We start from the raw sequence: 18,962 nt of genomic DNA on the forward strand, positions 1-18,962 counted from the left end.
CTGAGGCCTCCACTTGGGTCTCCTTAGCTCAGACCCCAGAGACTCCTCGGGGGCCCCCAGGTCCCGAGCAGTGGCGGCACAGAACCCCCAAGCCCGTCTCACCCACAGGAGCACATACACCGGGGCTCTCGGAGCCGTCTTCCTTTATTCAGGCCACTGGTGCCCAGGTTCTCCTCTCCAGCAACGCCTTCAGGGCCCACAGAGCCCACAAAACCCAGGGAGGGCAGACGAGACCCTCCTGGACATGAGGAGACCCCACCCCCTCCACACAGAGGTTCAGAAGCCCATTCCGGGCCGGGGGTGCCATTGGGCAGAGAGGGCCCAGCCTCATTCTTTCTTGCTCCCATGCAGCTGGTTGTGGAACTTCTGGTGCACGACCCGCAGGGTGGTGAAGAAATTGCCGAGGAAGAGCAGGAGGAAGGGGAGGCCGCACATGAGCACCTGGGGGAGCAGTCGGGGTCAGGACGGGAGCCGGGCGGCTCCCCCGCGTCCTCCCCAGGCAGTGGCCCGGCTCACCTGCCACTCTTTGCACTCAGGGTCCCGGGCCAGGTTGAACAACGTCAGCGCGTTAAAAAGCTGCCAGAACTGGGAGGGAGGGGGCTCTTACACACAGTCCCTGCTCGAGACAGCCAGGTGGACGGGGGCTCAGGTACAACTTACGTGTCCGAAAAAGAGGAAGGGCAGCAGGAAGGTGAGGCCCCGCCACATCCAGGACTGGAAGCCCTCTGCAGGGGCACAGCGGGGCAGAGAGGCCCCGTCACTCAGAGCCCGGGCCAGAGGCAAGGACAGGCCCTCGCAGCGCCCCAGCAGGACCACAGGGCAGGGTGGCCTCGCCCGACTCACCCACAGTGAGGTCCATGGTGTGCCGCTCACCCAGGGCGCGCAGGCGGTATAGGCAGCCGCTCTGGTAGTAATACTGGAGGAACTGCACAAAACCTGAGGCAGGGCAAGGGCGTCAGGACCCGGCTGGAGCCCCAAGCCCCTGTCCGCCCTTCCCGGGGGCCGATTTCCTAAGCAGAACAGGGGCCTTGGAGACACTCACTCTGGTACATGGAGAAGGACAGGAACTGGTTCCGGAACTTCTGGTACATGAGGCCGTCGGGCCTGAGAGCAGAGAGCAGAGGGCGGGGTGGGGGCTCAGGGACGCCCCCCTTCTCCCTGCCCCACTCCCTCGAGGCTCTGGGACCCAGTCGACCTGCTCACCATGTCAGCATGACTCCCGACAGGAACGTGGACACGTAGTGATGGAAGACCCACCAGCCTTTGATCCTGCATCAGGGAGCCGCCGTCACCCCTGTCCCCTCAGCTCCAGGATCAGGGCTCGGGGGGCAGGAAGTGGGGCTGCAGTGGGAAGGAGCCAGTACCACCCTGCTTCTCAGCCATGGCACCCCCTGCCCCCCACTTTGCAGGGCAGCTCCAGGGGCGTTCCCCCCCACCCGCCGGGGGCTGAGCCCCGCCCTCGCCCACCGGGAGCCGTTGTTGATGAGGATGCTCTCACGGATGGTTAGGGTGCAGTAATACCAGACCAGCAGGAAGTTGAAAGCAGCATCTGTCACCCTGTGGGCAGGGGTGCGGAGGGTGGGTGCTGGCACCTCGAGAGGGTCCAGGGGGCCAGCCCCGCTGCAGGACACCCACCTGGAGTTGAGGAGGAAGCGGCAGGTGAAGGAGATGAGAATGAGGATGATGGTGAGGTAGAGCTTGAACTTCTCGTACTCGTCTTTGTAGGCAAACCTGGGGGGACACACTCGTGGCACAGGCTGGGGTGCTGGCGGGGCCCACCCAGGCCTCCCGACGGGCTGCTTGGGGTGCCATCGGGCAGCGGCCCCTGAGCCCCAGGCTCAGCCAAGCAGGCTGGGGCAGGCTGGAAGGGGCCCCGGGGCAGGAGGTGGCGGGGGAGAAGCATCGCAACCACAAATTACTTAGCCTGCTTGCTCAAGAGTGTCACGTTGACGTTGCCCAGAACCAGGCTCAGATACAACCTGGGGGAGAAGAGTAGCCTTCAGCCCCAAGCCCACTGCAGCCACCCACACCCACGACCGTACCGCAACCTCCTGCCAACCCCGAAGGGTGCCATCACCCACCCCATCCAAGCTCCTCTCGTTTGAGAGTCACAGCCATGTACCAAGCAGCAGCACCTGTATGCGCTCCTATTTACACGCAAGCCTGAGGCCCGGGCTCACACTGGTTCAGGGACCGGCCTGAGGCCACGGAGAGGTTACGGGGCACAGCGGGGACTGGGACTGGAGGCCAGGCTGCCTCTCCGCCTCACGTGAGCTCCTCCCTCTCCCATTCCCAGCAGCGGCCCGGGCCAACCCTCCCCCAAACCCTCCACCCTGTCACCTTCAGGCAGGTGACATCTTCCCTGCTGCCTCCCCACCCTCCTCTCTGCATGCCCCTCTTCCCACACCAGCCCTTCCCAGCGCCCCAGGGACTTCCCTCCAGTGCACACTGCACCCGTCCAGGGTCTCACCCTCTGCAGGCCCCACCTCTGAGCAGGTAGAGATGCTCAAGTCCTTCCTGTGTACAAACTCACACACCCAAACAGAAGCGACTCCTCAACCCTCACGAGGAGCTCTAGTTGCTAGTTTCCAGGCACTGGTTTCTCCTTCCACTCACCTCCAAGCTTCACAAGCGTGGCCTGAACCTGGCTGTCTCCTCGGCTCTTCTGTCATCCCCAATATCACCTTTCCAGCCCCACCCTCCTGGAAGCGGTTCTCTCCAAGGTCACCCGGACTTCCAGGAAACATTCCCCTTCCGTGTTACCTCTGGCCGACCCCCACACTGCCCGCAGGGGGCCATCTGATCTCAGGCTGTGGGCCACTCCCTCCCCTGCCTTCTGGGACACACTTTCTCCCCGCGGTCTCTCTGCTGGACTGTTTTCCCTGAGCCCCGGGTTCTGCCACGTCCTCTGCTGTGACTGCGGCTGATCTAAGTGCATAATTGAGCTGTCGCTCTCTCCTGCCCACTGGGCCAGAGGGGAGCGCCGCAGGCTGGCTCCTGCGCTGGTCTCTCCGCAACCTTTCACTTCCTACCCTATGCTCTGGACGTGACACCTGCTGTTTGCACCTCTCCAGGTCCGGCCGGCTCCCTCCTCTTTATCCTTCATGACACTCAGCCCAGGCGTCACCTACCCCAAGAGGCTTTCCCCTGTCTGTGCTCTCCCCGATTCTCCGTACGTCCCGCACAAAGCGCCCGTCATCACAGTGAGCTGCCACTGTCACTGAGACTGTCCCTGAGGGACGACCGGGTCTGATGTCCCCCTTGGGTCCAGGAAACCAAGCAGAGGGAGACGGGGCTGTGAGCCTAGCTTGGGGGAGGGGCGGCTCACCCATTCTTCTTGGGCAAGTAGGCCTCCATATCGAAGAAGAGGCCCTGTCGCTCCTTGATCTGGTTTTCCAGCTCCTGCGCGGCTTCCTCGGCCTCTGACGGGAGGGAGGGTTTGCATCTGCAGGTGGGTCCGCAGAAGCCAGAGTCAGAAGCCAGAGTTCCCCTGGGGGGCAGGGGAGCAGACGCAGCCCAGAGAGGAGAGAAGCCGTGCCCAGGGGCACCTCGGAGTCAGTGCCAGCTCCCTACCCACCCAGGCCCGACACCCACCCCCGGTCCACGGCCAGGGATGTGAGGAAGGTGGGCATGGGGCATGTCGGGGGATGGGTCCTAACTTCTTCAGGACGAGGGCCAGCTCCTGGAGCCGTTTCTTCTGCCGAGTGATGGAGGTGGTACAGTTGTTCTGCAGCTTGGTCAGCTCCTCCAGCTTCAGGCGGTACAGCCGGTGGGTCTCCTGGGGACCAGGGAGGGGGAAGGCTCAGGCTGGCTAGGGGACCCCTGAGCCAGAGCCTGCTGGGAAGGGGGTGGGGCATGGATTCGCCCACGGCTTCCCTGGGAGGGTCTCAGCAGGAAAGGACGCAGCCAGCTGAGCCAGCCTCAGGAATGCCCCAAGGGTCCTCTCTCTCCAAGGCAGGCAAGGAGACAGGGCTCTTCCAGCAAGCCCAGGAGCCCCCCAGCACCTCGCCCCCAGAAACAGACATGTTCTTGGAAGGTTTTCTTAGTCTCAGCCCATATACTAGTTGTTCCCACCCCTCTCTGCCCATCCTGAGTCTGCATTCTAAGCCCACACGGGTCCACAGTCTGGACCAAGCAGGCAGCCTAAAGCCATCCATGACCTTCTCAGAGCCTCCTGTCCAGACAGCCTGCAAGGGAGAGGGGAGCTGAGGTTGTCCAAGATGACTGCTGCTCTGGCACTCCCAGCATCTTCCTCCCGGGTTAAAGGTCACCAAGCTTCAGCCCTTGGACCTCTTGCTGTAAGACCATTCCTCTACCCTTCCCCCCAGCACCTTTGGCCCAGGGATTCCCAGAGCACTTTGCCCCCTGGGGTGAGTCTCGAGAAGAAGCAGCCTGGAAATAGGGGGCAAGGGGCACTGTGAGGAAGGTCAGGCAGGGTCTGAGGCCAGAATGGTGGTGCCCAGGCTCGGGAGCCTGGGTCTGCCCTGCTCAGGGGCCGGGGGAGAAGCACCAATGATAGCGGCTTGGCCAGGACAGGCCAGGGGGCAGTCAGGCTCAATGTGGACAGGAAAGGGCTGGAACCAGTCCAAGAGAGGCAAAGGCCTGATCAAGTGCCCAGCTGGCCTGGGCTCTACCCTGGCTGGGGTTTGTTTCTCATGAGCAAGGAGGGGCCACCTCGGCCTACCCCCAGCCACCACACTCTCCTGTTCACCTGTCCACAGAACAGCACAGCGGCCCATAGCAGCCAGATCCAGACAATACCCAACCCCGCTATGCCTGGCTTCCACTGGTCTCAGAGAGACTCCCACCCCTGTCAGGCCCATGAGGTCTCTTGGCAGGGCCCCGCCCACCCACTTTCCCCTCACTCTCTGCAGCAGCCACGTGGTCCTGTGTGGTTGGGACTTCATCTAAATCCCACTTCTCCGGACCGAGGCCACGCGGCCTCCCGTCCTGCTCCCCATCCACACTCAGTCCAGACCGCCCGGCCCGAGGGAGGGGAAGGCCGGCCCGGCCAGCGCCCACGGCGCGTTTGCTCAGTGATTGACCCAAGACTCGCCCTGGTTAGCTCGGACTCTCCTGGGAGGGGACTAAGTCGGAGTCTGGGCCTCTTTCCGACATCTTCACGAGAGACCGGAGGTCTGCCCTGGTCAGTAGGGGTCGCGGCGGCTGCGCGGGCGAAAGATACCACCGTCGGACATTGATTTGAGGCCGAAAGGAGGGTCCAACCGGGGACTCCGGGACCCAAGGCCTCGCCGCCATCGGGAGCAACACCAGGGTCCCCGACCCTGACCCCGAGCTTTCCACAGCCAGACCCGCGGCCACCCGACCCTTGACCCCGAGCCAGACAGACATGGCTCGGAACCAATGGGAGCCCGCCTTGGCGCTCACCTGGATGCCGTGGAAGTCCTGTTGCAGCTCCTCCCAGTCGCGCAGGCAGTCGCCCAGCGGGCCCGGAGGCGGGGGATGCATTGCGGCCGCGCCGCGGGCCGGAGAAGCCCAGAGTCGAGGACAGCACCGCAACCCCGGCCGGCCGGAGGCACCTCCGCCTCCACCACCTCCGCCTCCGCCACCTCCGCCCCCGTCCGCTTCCGGGCTCGCGCCGCTGCGACCACCAATGGGGAAAAGCCTGGGGCCGCGAGCCCGCTGGCCCCGCCCCCCGCCAGAGCCAATCCGGGGCCGGGACTGGGTTGGGGCGGGGCCACAGGCTCCGCGAGCCGCTGGCCTGGGCCCTCTAGCGTGGAGGGCGGCGGCAGCCCCCCGCCGGCTTCTACGCGGGATGCCAATTGCTGGTGCTGCCAGCAGTGTCCCTGCCGGTCTCGCTGGGAGTAAAGCAAGGCCCAGGGAGGTGGCATTCTGCCTCAAACACTTTCCGCCTGGGGAAGCTGCTCTTTGGCAGGGAGGCAATTCCGAGCCTCTTCTCTTGCTTGGATTTTTACGAGGGCCTCTTTATGTCTCCCTGTCTCCAAGTTCACCGCTACTGCCCCTTCACACAGACACCAGGCTACCCTGACTAAAACACAAAGCCAATCCTTACCGTGTCCCTGCTGAAAACTTGCCGGTGTCTCTACCCTGCTTACCGGGAGTTGCCAAAGATCTGCAGCCATCCCAGGCTCCGCTCCAGTTCAAGTGGTCAGTAAAGCCTACTGCCTGAAAAGCTCTTACCCCTGGGCAAACAGCCACTGCTTGAGGGCGTAGGCTTCTGTTGGGGTGTGGCGGGGAGGGGGTCCGGGGCCGCCTCTCCAACCCTCTGTAGAGTCCTAGCAGGCAACATGGCGTTCACCTGTATGCCTCGGCCCTGTCCAGGTAGTGGAAATGTTTGCTGAATGAACGTGGACAGACATGTTAAAATTCTCCATCAGTCCCCTTGTCCCTTGACTCCAGGCTTTTTCGGTGGGTGCTGCCCTCACTTGGAAGCCCATTTCTGAGGAAAACTCCCTTTAAGACCTGAGGAATTTCTAGAAACCTTGGCACAGGGTTGGAATGGAAACAGTGAGAGACTTTATTCTGGGGGGCTTCAAAATCACTGCAGATGGTGACTGCAGCTATGAAATTAAAAGACACTTGCTCCTTGGAAGAAAAACTATGACCAACCTAGACAGCATATTAAAAAGTAGAGACATTACTGACAAAGGTCTGTCTAGTCAAAGCTATGGTTTTTTCCAGTAATCATGTATGGATGTGAGAATTGGACTATAAAGAAAGCTGAGCACAGAAGAACTGATGCTTTTGAACTGTGGTGTTGGAGAAGACTCTTGAGAGTCTCTTGGACTACAGGGAGATTCAACCAGTCAATCCTGAATATTCATTGGAATGACTGATGCTGAAGCTGAAGTTCTAATACTTTGGCCACCTGATGCAAAGAACTGACTCATCTGAAAAGACCCTGATGCTGGGAAAGATTGAAGGAGGGAGAAGGGAACAACAGAGGATGAGATGGCTGGATGGCATCACCGACTCAATGGACAGGAGTTTGAGAAAGCTCCGGGAGTTGGTGATGGACAGAGAAACCTGGCCTGTTGCAGTCCACGGGGTCGCAAAAAGTTGGACATGACTGAGTGACTGAACTGAACTGGTGTGGGGGATGGAAGGGTAGGAATCTCTTCGTGGTAAACACAGCCAGGCAAAAATGAGTGGGGAGCAACAAAAGGAAAGATCCAGCCCACAAGCAATGGACCAGTGGGAGCACTGAGGAGTGCTGCAGATGAGGCAAGGAGATGCCCTTGTGTCATGAGTCTCTCAGAGCTGTGAAGCCTGGCACCTGAGCCAAGGCTGGGCCTGGCATCTCTGGGGCTGGGGATCTCCGCTGGTGGGTGGGCATTTTGACACCCCCTGTGGAGCAACACAAGGCTGGGGGAAGACTTGGGGCTCCCCAGGGGCAGCCTCCCAAGGGACCACGTTATGGGAGACAGGAGGGGCAGCTGCTCTGGCAGCCAGATGCTCCTCCCAAGGCAGCCTCAGGAGCACAGTGGGGGTGATCCTGACGCCCACGGGACAGGTTCTTGCTGAGCTGAACACCTGCCTTGTGGCACCAATGAGGAAGAACCACTGCAGGAGGCTGACATGAGGCTCCAGGCAGCAAAGGCCTTCTTATTCCTTGGCTACATACCTTGGCCCACTACCCACAAAAAGCCCCAAGTCAGGTTCTTCTGGCCCCATAGCTGGACCACAGAATCAGTAGGGTGTATTCTGGATGTCCGTGACGATGTCTCCGAGGACAACCTTCTCCCACTCTGACAGCTGAGCCACCAAAGTGCGATTTGGACGCATGTTGGTTTTACACTTCTTGAGGTAGGCCCAGGACCTCTGTGAACCAAGGAGAGAAAAGCAGACTTCAGGGTTGGACCTGGGCCCCTTCCACCTTGAAGAGAGCCAGCTCAGGAGGGCAAGAGACACTTGCCCAGGGGCTAGCAGCAGAGCTTAAGGGCAGGACAAAGAAACAGCAGCAGCCTGGGGTTAACAGACTAAGGCGAAGCAGTCAAGGAGCTGGCTATGCCTTGGGCAAGCTCCTCTGCACCTCTGCTACTGAATACAGAGACGGAAGTCACTCTTCTGTCAGATGGCTCCTGTGAAGGCTGAGAAAACATGTGAGACCTACTGTGGATGAGGAAGCACCATGCCCATGCCTGCCACTCAGTGCTGCCTCAAAAAGATTTGCACTGGATTTCCCTGGTGGTCCAGCGGCTAAGAATTCTCCTGCCAAGGCAGGGGACAAGGGTTTGACCTCTGGTCCCAGAAGATTCCACATGCCTCAAAGCAACAAAGCCAGTGCACCACAGCTACTGAAGCCTGCATGCCCTAGAGCCCATCTGCAGCAACACAAGAAACCCCTGCAGTAAGAAGCCCACCCATGCACCATAACCAAGAGTGAGCCCCACTCGCCACACGTAGAGAAGGCCCTCAGGTAGCAACAAAGATCCAGCACAGCCAGAAATAATATAAATAAATAAAAACAAAGGTTTGCATGAGAAGTGGGTAAATGAATGGAAAGAGGAAGAGAACTTGGGCAAATCTCTGAAGAAGGAAAACTGAAGCTGCCTTTGTTCACGTGCCCATCCCCAAATACAGGAAAGGTTATCACATGAAGGAAGGTCATCAGCTGGTCTCCATCTGATGGAGGAAAAAGGAAAAAGGCAAAAGCGGTGCCTCAGCAGGCTGTGGAACAGAAGGAAACTATCTCAACATAACAAAGGTCACATGTCAAACAGGTCACATCATACTCAGTGGTCAAAGACTGAAAGCTTTTCCTGTGAGACTAAGGGGAACGAGGCAAGGATGCCCACTTCCACCACTTGTATTCAACATTGTACTGGAAGTCCTAGCTGGGGCAATTAGGAAAAAAGAAAAGAAAAGGCGTCCAAATCAGAAAATATGAAGTTTTGCAGCTCTGTTTGGAGCTGATATGAACTTAAGGATCTCATATGTAGAAAACCTTAAAGAGTAAAAAAAAAAAAAAAACTACAACTGTTAGAATGTAACAAAGTTGCAGGATACAAAATCAGTTGTGTATCTAACTAACAATGAACAATCTGAAAAGGAAGTTAGGAAAATTTCATTTATGCTAGCATCAAAAGAATAAAATTCTTAGGAACAGGGACCAAAACGAGCAAGGGGTGGAAGAAAGGAAGAAGCTTCCAGAAGGTTGGGTAGTGGGGAGACAGTGTAAGTAGGATTCAAAGCAAAGCAGAAGGCTTTGTGGCAGAAGTTACTAAGGGGAAATGCTGAGAAAATATGAGGAAGGTGGGAGAAAACAGAATAAGGCATTCTCATCACAAGTAGAGAGATGAGGACTGTTCTGGTATGAAGTGTAGACCCGGGGAAGTGGAATCCCTAATCTGCCACACGGGCCAAAAATTAACCTTTTAGAAGCCAGATGGCCCAGGGCAAAGTTGCACAAATAGTAGCCATGTGTTAAGATATCTGGAGAACATGGTAATAAAAAGCATGTTCATATCGTTTGCATTTGCCTCTTAGAAAAAAAAACTCTCAAAAATGTGTGTATCAAGGGGATGTACCTCAACATAATAAAGACCACACATGACAAGCTGACAGCTAACATCATACTCAACAGTGAAAAGCTGAAATCTTTTCTCTAAGATCAGAAACAAGACAAGGATGCCTACTCTGGCCACGTTTATTCAACATAGTTTTGCAAGTCTTAGAGTAAGAAAAAGACATCCAAACTGGAAAGGAAGAAGTAAAACTGTCTCTCTTGGCATACAACATATTATATATAAAAACCCCAAAGACTTCACAAAGACACTGTTAGAATGAATAAACAAAGCAGTAAAGTTATAGGATACAAAATCAATATACAAAAATCAGCTATGCTTCTACACGCTGATAAAAAACTATGAGAACTTCCAGTTGTGTCATAAGGGTAAAATACCTAGAAATAAATTTAACCAAGCAGATGAACAACTTGTACACTGAAAACTATGACAATGATGAAAGAAATTAAAGACACTAGTAAACAGAAAGATAGCCCATGCTCATGGATTGGAGGAATACTGTTAGAATGTCCATACCACCCAAAGCAATCTACAAACTGAACACAAACTCTATCAAAATCCCAATGGTATCTTTCAGAGAAATAGAACAAACAGTCCTAAAATTTGTATGGAACAACAAGACTCAAATAGCCAAAGCAATCTTGAGGAAGAAGAACAAAGCTGGAGGCATTATACTTCCTGGTTTCAAACTATATTGCAAAGCTATAGTAATAAAAACAGTATGGTACTGGCATAAAACATAGACACATATATCAGTGGATCAGAAGAGAAGCCCCAGAAATAAGCCCATACATATATGGTCAGTTTAGGATAAAGAAGCTAATAATATACAATGATGAAAGAATGGTCTCTTCAGTAAGTAGTGCTGGAAAACTGGACAGCCACATGCAAAAGAATGAAACTGTTAGGAATCCCCTGCAGTCCAGTGGTTAGGACTCTCTGTTTCCATTGCCAGGGGCCCAAGTTCAATCCCTGGTCAGGGAACTAAGATCCTGCAAGCCATGCGGCCAAAGAAAAAAAAAAGAATGAAATGGGACCACTATCTTACACCGTACATAAAAGTCAATTCAAAGTGGATTAAAGGCTCAAATAGAAGACCTGGTACGATTAAACTCCTAGAAGAAAACACAGGCAGTAAACTCCTTGACATCAATTTGGTGGTGACTTTTAGGAATTGACACCCAAAGCAAAGGAAACAAAAGCAAAAATAAACAAGTGGGACTACATCAAACTAAAAAGCTTCTGCACAGCAAAGAAAACCATCAACAAATTAAAAAGGCAATCTGGACTTCCCTAGTGGTCCAGTGGTTAAAGCTCCACACATTCATTGCAGGTAGACACAGGTTCAGTCCCTGGTGGGGGAACTTAGATCCTGCATGCTGTGCAGTGCAGTCAGAAAAAAAAAAAAAAAGATTACAAAGAAGCCTGTATATTGTCATCTTGCTTATTTAACTTATATGCAGAGTACATCATGCGAAATGCTGGACTGGATGAAGCACAAGCTGGAATCAAGATTGCAGGGAGAAATGTCAATAACCTCAGATATGCAGATGACACCACCCTTCTGGCAGAAAGCAAAGAGGAACTAAAGAGCTTCTTAATGAAAGTGAAAGAGGAGAGTGAAAAAACTGGCTTAAAACTCAACATTCAAACAACTAAGATCATGGCATCTGGTCCCATCACTTCATAGGAAATAGATGGGGAAACAGTGGAAATAGTGTCAGACTTTATTTTTCCATGCTCCAAAATCACTGCAGATGGTGACTGAAGCCATGAAATTAAAGGACGCTCGCTCCTTGGAAGAAAAGTTATGACCAACCTAGACAGCATATTAAAAAGCAGAGACATTACTTTACTGACAAAGATCTGTCTAGTCAAAGTTATGGTTTTTCCAGTAGTCACATATGATCGTGAGAATTGGACCATAAAGAAAGTTGAGCACCAAAGAATTGATGCTTTTGAACTGTGGTGTTGGAGAAGACTCTTGAGAGTCCCTTGGACTGCAAGGAGATCCAACCAGTCCATCCTAAAGGAGATCAGTCCTGAATATTCATTGGAATGACTGATGCTGAAGCTGAAGTTCTAATACTTTGGCCACCTGATGTGAAGAACTGACTCATTTGAAAAGACCCTGATGCTGGGAAAGGTTGAAGGCAGGAGGAGAAGGGGACGACAGAGGATGAGATGATTGGATGGCATCACTGACTCAGTGGACATGAATTTGAGCAAGCTCTGGGAATTGGTGATGGACAAGAAGGCCTGGCATGCTGCGGTTCATGGGACTGCAAAGAGTCAGACATGACTGAGTGACTGAACTGAACAGAGAAGGAAAAGGCAACCTAAGAAGTGGGAGAAAATATTTGCAAATCATATAACTGATAATGGGTTAATATTCAAAATACATAAAGAAGTCATATGACTCAACAGCAAAAAAAAAAAAAAAAAGAAAGAAACTAACAAAAAAAGTCCAAATAATCTGATTTTTAAAAGGGCTAAGATTCTGAATAGATATTTTTCCAAAGAAGACATCAGATGGCCAACAGGTACACTGCAGCAACCAAAACGCACCTCCCTTAGAGAGCCCTGAACAAATACTAGCAGAGAGCTGGGCAGCACTGGGGGCCATGCAGGTGGTCCTGCTGGCCACAGCCTTGCCCAGCCTGCGTCCTGGGCCTGCCCCAGGTGCCCAGCCTCAGGCCTCTAGCCCAGCCCTTGGCACCCTGTCCTTGGGTGTGGTATGTTAGGTAAAGCCCTTGACCCTTCCCTCTCAACCCCTCACTGTCAGTTAAGGTACCGAGGCAGTGTTGGGGACCCATTCCTTTGAGGTGCAGTTCTGACCTCACCTCCTGGACCAGGAAATACGTACATTCAGGGTCTGCCCGTTCCGATGCATAAGGTAGGCCAGGATGGCCGCACAGCTGCGGCTGATGCCCAAGGTGGAAAAGACCAGGATGACGGAGTTGAGCTCCAGGTGAATATCTGGAGAGAGAAGGAAAGTGGAAGGCTGTGCGTGGCTTCCTTCCCTGAGGATCCGGAAGATGACTGGCCTCAGTGGATCCAAAAGTAGGTTCGGAACCAGCACACCACGGTCTAGGCGGGTCACGTGACAGCTCTAGGATACTGTTTCGTTGCCCGGCAAATGATGTGTTTAGCCTCATCATAGAAAGGCCTTCTCTGAGCCATCCGTGCTTCCTTCCCAGGAAGGTCGGCCACTGGCTGACTCCCCTAAGTGGGGATGGAAGGACCGCACCCCACGGGCACCTGGGTGCTGACAGAGACTGTGTAGCCCGATGTGAACCACAACCAGTGAGCACTGGCTGTGGGGCCTGGGCACTCGAGGCCACCATTTCCTCATTTGGAAAATCTGCTAATGGTACACTGCCTGCCTCATGAGGTTTTGCACCGTGCTTAGCCCTGCCCTTTTTCTCCTGAGAGCTGGGAGTCACCGTCAGTAATAGGTACAAGGCGCACTGGCCCTCTCTGTTCCCTGGGCACAGGCCAGTTAGGGCCTGGTTGAAGAATGCCCCTTACCAATGAAGTGACAGAGGTGGCGTAAAAAGGGTGTAATGTTTGCTTCCAGGGAATCTTCTATCTGGATGTGCAGAAGCTTGTCAGCGTCACCTACAAAACTAAGCAGAAGAAAAGCATGTCATTGGGCAGACTCGCCCAGAGCCTGGCTGTAGTGTCCTTCATCCACAGCAACAGGACCATAAGGGGAGGAGGCTGAGCAGGGAGATGGGGGTAAATAAATGATCCCCTCTCAGAAAAACAGCACCTGCCTCAGAGGGGTGTTGTGTAGATTAAATCAACTCATCTATGTAAGGCATCTGGCAATCTGCTTGGCACATGACGGTGCTCAGCAAACGGGATGTTATTGTTATTAACCAAACCTGGTGCCTTCCTGGAACACAGTGCAGACGGTGAGGATGGAAATATGTAATGAGTCTGCTATGTTAAATGGAGGAAGCAAGACTGACAGAGAGGCAATTGACAAGACTGACAGAGAGTGGCGGGGCTCCTGTTTTAGATAGGGTGGTCAGGAAGGCTTTCCTGAGGAAGTGGTGCTGGGAAGAGGTTTAAAGGAGGTGACGGGACAAAGCCAGACGGTTATCTCAACAAAGAGTGTTCCAGGTAGAGGAGAATCCAAGTGCAAAGGCTCCAAGGGCCAGGATATTTAGTTTGCTTGAGAAACATCAGGGAGATCAGAGTGGCTAAAGCTTTACGAACAAGGGAGAGAGAAGAGGGAGATGAGGCATGAGGCGCATTCCATGAGAAGTGCCTGCAAGGGGCTTGGCACAATGCCTGGTGTGCAGTGAGCACTTGGTAACTGCTAGTTTTGAAGAATACAGCCTGCTGGCCATTCACTGTGGCATGCAGAAAGGTGCAGTAGATTCAGGAATGAAAATATTCTGGTTTAGTTTCTTCATGAGCATTTGCTGTGAAAAATACAAGCACCATTCACCATGCATGCATGCATTCTATCCATCCATCCTTCCCTTCCCCTTCCTCTCTCGCTCCCTCCCCACCCGACCACCCACCCACCATCCATTCATCCATCTATCCCCAATCATTCATTCTTTCCCCAGACACTCGCTCAATGCCTATAGTGTGCCAGATCTCGAGCTGGACCCTAGTGGACACAAGATGAATCAAATAGGGACTCTCCCAGCTTCAAGGAGCTCTCACCCTGATGGGAGGGGTGTACACATAAACAAATGGCTAATCCAATCGGCTAGGCTTTAGGATAAAGACCTATACATGCTGCTGAAGAGGAGGGGCAGGGAAAAGTCGAGGGAGCTGGGGAAAGCCTAACAATGGAGGAGACATATGGACAGAGGAGGTTGAAGGATACAAGGTTAACGTATAAAAATCAACTGGATTTCCATATGCTAGCAACAATCAGAAATTTAAATTTTATTTGTTTATTGATTTGGCTGCACTGGGTAGCTTGCGAGATAGTCCCCTCACCGGGAACTGAACCCAGGCCCTAGGAGTGAAAGCGCTGTGTCCTAACCACTGGGCCACCAGGGAACTCACATGACTGTTGGCAGGATTCAGTTTCTCACGGGCTCTTGGACTGAGGGCTTCGGCTCATCACTAGCTGTTGGCTGAAAACCATCAGGCCCTTGCCGTGCAAACCTGTCTCCAGAGGACAGCTGGCAGCATGGTAGCTGACTTCCTTCAGGGTGAGTGAGCAAGACACGGCAAGACAGACGCCACGGTCTATGTGTGACCCAATATCAGAAGTGACAGCCCATCACTTTTGCTCTACTCCATCCCTAGTGCACCTCAGTAAGTCTAGCCCAAATGCTGTGAATGGTAGGTGGTGGGGAATCACCAGAAAGACTGCAAAGACTCATTCCATATTTCCCTTTCATTGATTTCTGTTGAGTCAGTCGTCAGTCTAATTATGGTTCCTTTGAAAGTCCTGTCTTACTTATCTGCTTCTCTTCTCTCTCTCTCTTGTTCTCAGCAGTCTCACTAAGTGCCTTGATGTGATTTTCTTAAGATTTATTGATTTTCACATAGTAATTTTTATTACCAGATGCCTCACTGAATTCTTATGTTATATAAATTCTCTCTGAGCTGAATTTTATTAGCTTTTGATTAGGAACTAGAGGAAGTAGAGGCCTTGGTGATCATGACTGGACATGGCTGGGAAGACACAGGCTGACAAGCAAGGCTATAAAGAACTTTCCTGCTCCATGAACAATGGTGAGTGCGTGTGTGTGTGTGTTTGCGCGTGAGTGTCCCTAGCAACAGGGAAAATCTGAGGCATAACAGTTGCTGTATCCAATGTTTGTGTCTTCCCCAAATTCATATGTTGAACCCTAATTCCCAAAGTGATATTATTTGGAGGTGGGACTTTGGGGAGGTAATTAGCTCATGAGGGCAGAAATAGAAACCTTTATGAGTGGGATTAGCGCTCTTGTGAAAGGGACCCCTAGAGAGCTTTGCCCCTTCCGCCAGCTTTGCCCCTTCCACCAGCTTTGCCCCTTCCACAGCAAGAAGAGTCCATCTGTGAACCAACAGCAAGCCTTCATCAAACACGGAATCTGCCAGTGCCTCCACCTGGGACTTCCCAGCCTCCACACCATGAGAAAGCCTGTTGTTCATAAGCCACTGGTCAGCAGTATTCTGTTACAGCAGCCCGGAGGGACTAAGAGAAGGGTCACTTCTCAGAGGGCCTGAGACAAGGAAAGCAGGATTATTTTGCATCAGAATGTCAAAGCACCAAAACAGCATTACTTTTGGTGAGATTTAAGTATGGGCTGTGGGGCAAGTGTAGGGTCTCAGTCTGGGGCAGAGGATGCTATGCTCATGCCGGGAAGTCAAGAGCAGGCTAGCAACAGATGAAAACAACGCAGATTGCATTCCAGTGTGTACTGACTTCTAAAAGCCATTTCAAGTCTATCAGTGCATGCCACTAGAAGGCTTATATAAATAAATAATACTAATATTTTAAAAAATCAGTGGTATTTCTACTTACAATGGCCCTGTCTCCATGGAGATGTTGACATGTGCATTGATTTTCAAATCCTTCTGAATTTTAGGGTCGCAGGCTTGCTTGAAATTTCCCAGGTAGATCCTGCCTGGCATTATCTCAATAGGGTATGGCTGGAAGGCATCCAGTTCCTGAGGAGGGGATGGAGAAAGCCTGCTGTGATAATAATCCCCAGAGAAGAAGCTGTTTCTGTTTTGTCTCTTGAGATGTGGCTCAGCAAACAAGCTTAGAAAGGGAAACTGGGATAGTAAATGAGACTAACCAAATGTTCACTGCAGCACTATTTACGTAGCCAGGACGTGGAAGCAACCTAACCGTCCAACATCAGGGGAATGGATAAAGAAGCCGTGGCACACATATACAATGGAATGTTACTCGGCCTTACAAAAGAATGAAGCAACGCTGTTTGAAGCAACGCTGTTTGCAGCAACAATGGATGGACCTAGAAATTATTGTAACTAAGTGAAATAAGTCAGACAGAGAAAGACAGACACTATGTGGTATCACTTATATGTGGGATCTTAAAAATATGATACCAAAAAAAAACACAAAAGGAAAAAGAACACACACACACACAAAATAAAAACATATGATAGAAATGAACTTACTTACAAGACAAAAAGAAACCCACAGACTTTGAAAACAAACTTATGGTTATCAAAAGGGAAAGATGTAGGGGGAAGGATAAATTACGAGTTTGGGATTAACATACACACACCACAATATATAAAACAGATAATCAACAAGGACCTACTGAATAGCACAGGGCACTCTACTCAGTATTCTATAATAACCTATATGGGAAAAGACTCTGAGAAAGAGTGGATATATGTATACAAAGAGCTGAACCACTTTTGCTGTACCCCTTTAACTAATACCACATTGTAAAGCAACTATATCCCAATATAAAACAAAATTTAATTTTAAAAAATTATGTCAAAAAAATTAAAAACAAACCTACCATTTGATCCAGCAATCCCACTTTTGGTATATATCTAAAGGAAATGAAATGACCATCTTGAAGATATATCTGCACCCCACATGATCATTTGAGTATTATTCACAAAAGATACAGAAATGACCTAGAAGTCCATCAATGGATGAATGGATAAAGAAAATACGGCATGTATATACAATGGAATACTGTTCAGCCATAAAAAAAGAAGGAAATCTTGTCATTTGTGACTACATGAATGGAATTTGAGGGCACTGTGCTGAGTGAATCAGTCAAAAAAAAAAAAAAACACTGCATGATCTCACTCACATGTGGAACTCTGAAAAAGCAAAACTCATGGTATTTCCAGGGGCTGTGGGGGTGGGGAAAATGGGGAGATGTTAGTCAAGGTTATAAACCTTCAGACATAAGGCAAATCAGTTCTGGGGATCTAATGTACAGCATGGTGACTACAGTTAACAACACAGTATTATATACTTGAAATTTTAAGAAAAATTTCTAGAAAGTACATCTTAAACGTGCTCGTCGCTCATACACACATAAATGGTAATTGTGTGAGGTGATGGATGTGTTCATTTTACTACGGTAATCATCTCGCAACATATGAAGTGAAAGTGAAAGTGTTAGTTGCTCAGTCCTGTCTGACTCTGTGGGACCCCATGGACTGTAGCCCTCCAGGCTCCTTTGTCCATGGGATTCTCTAGGCAAGAATACTGGAGTGGGTAGCCATTCTCTTCTCCAGGAGATCTCCCTGACCCAGAGATCAAACCCGGGTCTCCTGCATGTCAGGCAGATTCTTTACCATCTGAGCCACCAGAGAAGCTGCAACATATATGTGTATCAAATCATATTGTATCAAATTATGTTGTATGCCTTAAACTTACACAATTTTATATATGTTGATTATACTTCAATAAACCTGGGGGGGTGGATTACAAAATTTGAGTGTTTCCAAGGAAAGATTATTAGAGCACCCATCAGGCGGTTAGAAACACTTATTAATAAAAATAATTATTAAACAATTATTAATGAGACTTATAAACAAGTTGGAAAACAGCCAGAGAAGCACACCAGTCTAAGACTGTTCTCAAAGCATGCCTCCAGGACTAATGAAAATGCCCCTAATGGTTCCCTGGGTGACCTCTTGCAGTTCAGATGTCTGTAATAAAACAGTGGATACTTGTTTATTGTTGGCATAGACCGGAAACTTACTTGTTATATTTAGTAATATAAAACCTAGGCGTAACCTCAAAAGAAAAAAAGAAAAAGAAATCCACTAACATTGAATAAACGGATGTTTATAGAATATGATCTGGTGGTGGTGGTGGTTGTTCAGTCGCTGAGTTGTGTCTGACTCTTTGCGACCGCATAGACTGTATGTAGCATGCCAGGCTTCCCTGTCCTTCACTGTCTCCCAGAGTTTGCTCAGACTCATGTCCATGGCATCAGTGATGCTGTCTAGCCATCTCATCCTTGGCTGCCCTCTTCTCCTTTTGCCTTCAATCTTTCTCAGCATCAGGGTCTTTTCCAATGAGTTGCATCATTGGCCAAAGTATTGGAGTTTCTGCTTCAGCATCAAATTTGGAAAACTCAGCAGTGGCCACAGGACTGAAAAAAGGTCAATTCCAACCCCAAAGCAGGGTAATGCCAAAGAATGTTCAAACTGTTTAGAAACCCCTCTTTTTTCATCAGTTTTCCATAGGAAATGCTAACCAATATAATTTTAAAGGTCAAACCAGTTCTAAACCACCTCTGGCTCCAAGTTCGACTCAGAAACAACATCTCAAGACCTCAAGCTAGTGTGCAGTCCACCTGAGGCTTTCAGAGCCTTCTGGCTTCAGCACACCTCCCCTCCCAGTGAACCCACCACCAGCCCACATTCCTCTGAAACTGTCGACCTCAAAAGCTTTTTTATCAATGAGCAGACACCACTCCAAGTCAACCCCCAAGTCTGTGAGACATTCGGCCCTTCCACATGCAGGCAGGCAGGCCC

General features: G+C 51.1%; 2 protein-coding genes across 6 annotated transcripts in view; both read right to left on the bottom strand.

Annotated features, from left to right (window-relative positions):
* Nucleotides 1-126: 126 nt before the first annotated feature.
* TMEM120A (transmembrane protein 120A) lies at nt 127-5,590 on the bottom strand. 2 transcript variants are annotated; one of them, XM_040261622.1, is made up of 12 exons: nt 5,389-5,590; nt 3,660-3,778; nt 3,329-3,445; nt 1,920-1,979; nt 1,636-1,731; nt 1,468-1,557; nt 1,204-1,269; nt 1,043-1,104; nt 844-936; nt 661-725; nt 517-585; nt 127-441 (listed from the first exon to the last, which is right to left on the bottom strand). In XM_040261622.1, the coding sequence occupies exons 1-12, from the start codon at nt 5,467-5,469 to the stop codon at nt 328-330; spliced, it is 1,032 nt and encodes a 343-aa protein (XP_040117556.1). In that variant the 5' UTR covers nt 5,470-5,590; the 3' UTR covers nt 127-327. The 2 variants fall into 2 exon arrangements, with proteins under 2 accessions (XP_040117556.1, XP_040117564.1); XM_040261630.1 differs by lacking the exons at nt 3,329-3,445; nt 3,660-3,778; nt 5,389-5,590 and adding an exon at nt 2,617-3,076.
* Nucleotides 5,591-7,553: 1,963 nt separating this feature from the next.
* The window catches only part of STYXL1 (serine/threonine/tyrosine interacting like 1), a 28,201-nt gene continuing 16,792 nt past the window's right edge, over nt 7,554-18,962 (bottom strand). For all 4 annotated transcript variants that reach the window (XM_040261658.1, XM_040261675.1, XM_040261667.1 and 1 more), the window contains 4 exons: nt 16,000-16,145; nt 13,041-13,138; nt 12,376-12,488; nt 7,554-7,803 (listed from right to left, as the gene is read on the bottom strand). In XM_040261658.1, coding sequence (XP_040117592.1) covers nt 7,672-7,803; nt 12,376-12,488; nt 13,041-13,138; nt 16,000-16,145 — 489 coding nt within the window. In that variant the 3' untranslated portion in view covers nt 7,554-7,671. The remainder of the gene's footprint in view (nt 7,804-12,375; nt 12,489-13,040; nt 13,139-15,999; nt 16,146-18,962) is intronic.

This window comes from Oryx dammah, unplaced genomic scaffold (assembly GCF_014754425.2).
Source record: "Oryx dammah isolate SB20612 unplaced genomic scaffold, SCBI_Odam_1.1 HiC_scaffold_2, whole genome shotgun sequence".
NCBI lineage: Eukaryota > Metazoa > Chordata > Mammalia > Artiodactyla > Bovidae > Oryx > Oryx dammah.